This window comes from Parasteatoda tepidariorum, chromosome 1 (genome assembly GCF_043381705.1).
Source record: "Parasteatoda tepidariorum isolate YZ-2023 chromosome 1, CAS_Ptep_4.0, whole genome shotgun sequence".
In the NCBI taxonomy this organism is placed as follows: domain Eukaryota; kingdom Metazoa; phylum Arthropoda; class Arachnida; order Araneae; family Theridiidae; genus Parasteatoda; species Parasteatoda tepidariorum.
In genome coordinates this window covers 12,672,896-12,679,230 of record NC_092204.1, presented here as the reverse complement: position 1 = coordinate 12,679,230, position 6,335 = coordinate 12,672,896, and the positions used below count along the sequence as shown (strand labels likewise).

The 6,335-nt window shown below is 34.4% G+C and overlaps 1 protein-coding gene across 1 annotated transcript in view; it reads right to left on the bottom strand.

Moving 5' to 3' along the window:
* Positions 1–6,335, bottom strand: part of LOC139424827 (succinate--hydroxymethylglutarate CoA-transferase-like) — a gene marked incomplete in the record, with an annotated part of 26,481 nt that overhangs the window by 2,625 nt on the left and 17,521 nt on the right. Inside the window, 3 exon segments of the mRNA XM_071188144.1 lie at positions 1,913–2,015; positions 4,222–4,319; positions 5,517–5,684. Of these exon segments, the coding sequence (XP_071044245.1) occupies positions 1,913–2,015; positions 4,222–4,319; positions 5,517–5,684 (369 nt within the window).

The following is a 6,335-nucleotide window of genomic DNA, read 5'->3' as shown; positions in this document are numbered from 1 at the left end:
TTTTTTTTTAATTTTTTAAATTTTTTTTTTTTTTACTTTTTTTGGATAATTTCCCCCCTTTTTTTTCATTGTTCTGTAATTTTTTCCATGTTTTCTCTATATTTTATATATATATATATATATATATATATATATATATATGCTCCTTTGGAAATAACACTTAATCAAAATTAAAAAATATATATGACCTTAACGTATCGCATGATAAACTGAAATGTATTAACGCTTTCTTTCTACCACTCACTACATATCAACGAAATGTGGACATTTGGTATTCACACGAGTGAATTTTAAAAAAAATCGTTGTTTGGAAAATATTAATAAATTGCATAAAAACTGACATTCGTCGAGAGAAACCGATTACAGAAATATCTAAGATCCTTTCAAAAATCTCATACAACAGAAAATAAATGTTGTTTCCCAGTGTTACGAGGCTACAGAATAGAATTTTGGTGGTCGTAAACCTCTGAATGGCTGTTCAACGTTAGTTATAAAAAGGGAAAAAAATACAAATATTTTCGGTAAATGGCAGGAAATAGCACTGATAGACGCTTTTAAGAGCCGACTAAACTCGTTGTCGCCCTAGCAGAAAAAAAACTTGGAACCTCATTGGGCCAATATTTATGAATCTTAACTCAGTAAGGATTCAAAAGTCCCTTTATTTTTCCGATAATGGCCCTATATAAAATTTTCCGATTCACCCGATGTTTTATATACATTATTTAGCCAATGTGGGTTCTATATTGGCCAATGTAGGCCATTCTAGGACCAATATTCAAAAAACTAGGCCATATCGAGCCAATTTTGAACCCAACTGGGGCCAAGATAAAATTGTTGTTAGTTCGGCTTCGTCTTGATCCTCCATACAGAGTGACATTGGAAAATCGAGAGTTCTCAGTAGGGAAATGCTGGGAGTATGCTCTGTAGAGATGCAGCAAGTGACTTCAGGGCTGCCAACTTTCTACGCTTTTTAGAAAGCTTTCTTCTAGTGGTAGCTAAGTTAACATAATATTCTTCCTTTTTAAGTTATTTTCCACACCCATTATATGTACGGGGCTGCCAACCACTACTTTTGTTGCAAAATATTTTATTCAGTGGTAGTCAATTGAAAACTAAAGCTTACAGAACTTCTAGTAATTTTCTCAACATTTTAAAAGCCTCACCACGAAAGGGTTGGAACAAAGTGGCTTTTTATATAAAGCTTTCGAATCATTTACAAGTAGTGGTGTGGAAAATAACTTTAAATCAAATTTATGAAAGAAAGAATAATACATGAAATCATAAACTCAGCTACCACTAGACGAAATTTTTCCAAAACGTTGGCAGACTTGCATGTGATGAATCAAAAGTTCATTTGAAAAGTTTCTTTTGTCTCAGCACTCTCCTGGTAAGGCTTTTAAAATAGTGGAAAATTTACCAAATGCTTTAGTGCTTAATTGTCAACCACTCTGTAAAATAGAAAAGCGTAATAGTTGGCAGCCTTTCCTATATGTTACAGGGCTGCCAACTTTCTACTCTTTTTGTAAAAATTTATTCGAGTGGTAGCTAAGTTAATGTTTTAATGTATTATTTCTTAACCATTTAACCTTATTTTCCACACCACTACATGCAAATGATTTAAAAGTTTATATGCAACGCCACTTAGTTCCAACTCTTTTGTGGTGAGGCTTTTAAAATGGTGGCTAAATGATCATAAATTCTGAAAACTTTGGTTTTTAAATGTCTACCACCCTATAAAATACTTTACAAAAAGCTTAAAAGTTGGGAGCCTTACCTATATGTTATTTAATTAATGCATCTCTGACAAATCGAAATCCCTAGTAGGCTGTCGTAAGTGAGATTATCTATGTAGAAAAGTATATTTTTTATGAAACTCAAACACAAAAATCTATATAATATGATGAATATTTACTTGTGGGTCATTGAAAACTCCTTTCATGCTATTGACCGGTCCATTCGGCACTGGATTACCATCAAACACTCTCACCCAGTGTTCGGTTGTTTCGGTTTCAAAACTAAACAATGGAGAGAAATAATACCTGTTACATAAGTTCTAGAACTTCTTACAGAAACCTGATCGGAGGGGGTTTAGTGGGAAGTTCCCGAACCGAACATACATTCATTGTGGAGCTAGAAGCGTCATGATAATTGACTTCTAATTTTAATGAAACAGCAATGCAAGATGGCAACTAGGCAAGATTCAAATATGAAACCATCAACATTTTGAAGCAGATGATTTACTTAGTAGTATCAGGTAATGAATCGATTTCTTTCACATTAAGTTGATTATTTTAAATTTAATATTTTCTTATTTCATACATTAGTTGCCAGCTGAGTTTGGGAACCCCTGCTCCATTTCGTATAGTATCATACAAGTAATCGATTTTGATTATTTTTTTTAAACGTAAAGTTGATTTGTTTTAAAAAATTTTGTTTTCATATTTCATACATTCGTTGCCAGCTGAGTTTGGGAACCACTGTATTTTTTAGTTAGTATCAGGCAATTAATCTTTTTTTTTTTTATTTAATTTAATTTTCGTATTCCATACATTCGTTGCCAATTGAGTTTGAAAACTACTGCTTGCTTTATTTAATAATACATTTAATTAATCGATATTTCCCTCACATAAGGGTGATATTTTTTAAAATTTCTTTTCATATTTCATACATTCGTTGCCAGCTGAGTTTGAGAACCACTGTATTATTTAGTACCAGGAAATTAATCGATTTTTTTAATTATTAAGCTGCTGTTTTTTTTTAAATTTAATTTTCATATTCCATACATTCGTTGCCAATTGAGTTTGAGAACCACTTCTTCATTAATTTAATACAATACATTTAATTAATCAATATTTTTCTCACATTAGAGTAATATTTTTTTTATTTTTTTTCTTCATATTTTATACATTCGTTGCCAGCTGAACCAATATCGTCTTTATAGACCTATTTCCTTATCAATGTACAGAGTGTAAAATAAAATAGCGAATACCCTGCATTACTTTCCATATAATGATGTGCTAGGCCTCACTCTTAATGGTTGGAAGTTAACACCTAAAGCATGTTAAATAATTGATACAGACGATATTTATTGCGATATTTTTTATGTGTTATTTTATTTTATAAAAAAAAATGTTCTGAAAAATATAGTTAAATCAGGAGGTGTTCGAAAGTTTGAGCCTCGCTTTGCCTCGGATAACTTTCAAAGAAAATCGAAAAATTATTGCATGAAATTTTAAAATTCGTTTATCTCAAGATAGTTCTGTGTAAAAAATATTTTTCAATAAATATTTTTTTCATTAAATTTAATAATGATTGAAAGAAATTCTGTACTGCAAGGGAAACACAAATTTCCACATTGTTATAAAATATGTAATTTCAAATAGCAATCACACCGCCAAAATTCTCAAACCTGATTGGTTATTTGATATGTATACACCTACGCGAAAGTTGGATTTCGTTAGAAAAGAGACAGAAGGTTTATTTTTTCGCCATTTATGCTTCTTATCTCTTGCAGTTAAAATCATCGTTATTGTTTCCTTTTTTAACCGTTATTTTATTTATAAATAGTTATTATTATTTCATTATAAAAATACTTTAAAAAATTTGTAATAATTTAATTTTTTTTTTTAAATAATCAATTAGCTACGTAGATCCCAGTAAAAATCGCCAACTTGGTGAGATTTCAGAAAGTCGCCAAGAGGTGGGCTATTCTAGGATTTTACCGCATAAAGTATTTCTCGAGCTTGCAATTGTCCCACAGTGGACTGATCGTTAAAACACGGTTCCCAGCAGATCACCGAAGTCAAGCATCACTGGCTGCGGTCAGTGTGCGAGTGGGTGACCCACTTGGATCAGTCTGCGTAAGGACCGAGGGTGTGCGGTGTTGGTCCTCGTTAAACTGTTCTACCGTAAAGTGCTCGACTTCGCGCAGGTCGTCGGGCTACCGAAGCTGGGGTGCCATCCCCTCTGCAGAGGATCAAAATTGTGATGGCATGTCTTCGGATCATCCTCAGGGATGTTTCCCAGACCGTCGCCAATAGCCCATTGTGCAGCTCTAGTGCGATGTAAATGAACTACAACAACGAGCTTGCAATTAATTAAGATGAAATTATGACGAAGAATAAGCAAAACAGCGAAAGCTATTTATTTTGCGATATCTAAGAAGAAAAAAAATAAAGATTTAAAACAAAATCTTGAGTGCAAGCAGAAAATTGAACTCACATTCTTCTGAGATGACTGGAAAGTTCCTCTCTGTTTTGTATTCTGTCTTGAAGTTTCAAATACTTCGGATTCAATGGAAGGTCAGGGAGGTTTAGAGCCTACACAAATAAAAGAACATCAGTGTGAGTGAAGTAGTTTCATGATCAGTTTGCTTGCGTTCGAAAATTACATCTAAATCCGAAGTAGTTTAAAGAATTCGCCACCGTTTTTCTTACCGAGTAAAATTTAAATCGATGCGAAAAATCCTGTACCTTTCGCGAACTTTTTCATGTACCTTCTGATAAATCAATAGAGGCAACCACTAAGAACGACCAACCTCCATTAACGATCATGTAACTGTGGAACTGAGAGTGGTAGATTCCTGAGAGGTTTCACTGTATCACAATTTTCTATGGTTATATTTTTACAAATTTCAAAAATTCTGAAAAATCAAAATCTGCCAAATAAGTATGTTTTGAAGGGCAAAGAGCTTGTAGCGACGTTGATAAAGGGGGAATGTATAAAAATGTATAATGAGCCACTACGTTGGACTCAAAGCTAATAAGAGTGTTCATTTCTTTTTGTGTGCATTGTAGAGCTAAAATATTGTGATAGTTATTCTTTTGTCCTTCTCCCCTAAGATCTTTTCAACTCGTGACTAAACAAATGCGCATTTGAAGCATTCCTTTCTTAGTATTGCTCACAAATAGATGCTTCTAAGCGGATGCTTCTCAATAACTTCGTAATTCACGTTCCCCCCCCCACATCACATACCATTTTGTCCCTCAGTGGACTGATTGTAAAGACGCTGTTCCCAGTAAAACATCGAAGACAAGCATCACTGGCTGTGGTCAGTGAGCGGTTGGGTGACCACTTTGATCAGTCTGTGTAGTTACCGAGGATGCGTGGTATCGGTCCTCGTTGAAATGTTTTACCGTAAAGTGCTCGACTTCGTGCAGGTCGTGCAGGCCTACCAAAGCAGGGGAGTCATCCCCTCTGCAGAGGATCAAAATAACAATGACATGTCTTCGGATCATCCTCAGGGATGTTTCCCAATAGCCCACTGTGAAGTTCTAGTTCGACGTTAATAATGTACCAACCAACTTACATAAATAATTTTCGAGAAATGAACGTTAAATCTGCACTTTTCCGAAAAATAGAGCTGTAAGCTATCTCATCCTTAGACACTCAGTCGATTTACTTCAACCCAGACACCATTTCTGCAACAAATAGTTGAAGCTAGTTAAAATTTAAGTGAGCTTAGTTAAATAAGTGACTTAAGCGAGCATCCTGTTATGCTCACTCGTAATACTCACTTCACAAACATCTTTAAATCTTTCATCGGAGAGGCATGCCAAAGAAAAATATCCGTCCTTCGTTTTGTATGCCTCGTAGGGCACAAGAACGTCACTCAAGGTTCCCAAGCGACAAGTATCCATCCCAGCATTCAAGTAATAGTTTGCGATGTAGGAGAGGGCAGACAACTACAAAACAACATATCATTGTCAATGGTTTTTTAATTTAAAAAAAATTAAACTAAACTAGTCAGAAGTTAAAAGCAATGGTAAATTGGAGCACTTAGTGGGAAAAGCTTTTTGATTGCATGTTAGTGGATTCATTTAGAAAAGAAAAAAAAAGGTTTAGAGTGGAAGAAGTAGGAAGTGGGCAACTTCTCCTTTTCTGTTCCAGTACTTCAATGCGTTATCTTGCGGTGATCCAAGAAAAACAGGTAAAACTTACGCTTTTTACAGATAGCAAATTTTTTACTGCAATTAACGCTCGATATAAAGAGCTCCTTACGTTCAAACGAAAACGCCACACTTTTGAAAATGAAACTCTTACTTCTGAAGATTCAGCAATCCTTGAGCTGTATTTCATCAATTTTGAGAACCATTTCTTCTCGAAATCATGAAGTTTGTGACAAAACGGGAACTCTCAAATATATAACGAAAATGTTTCTTCGACACGGAACCTCATTGCAGTGCATTGTGGGAGATTGTTGACCAAAATGACGAAACTAGAATTAAGACTAGACGATCGAAAATAGAGTGACGAAACAAGCCGACTGAATGGATTGAATCAAGGAGTTGATCACGTACCAGAAAGATCTCAGGCTCGAATTCTATATATATATA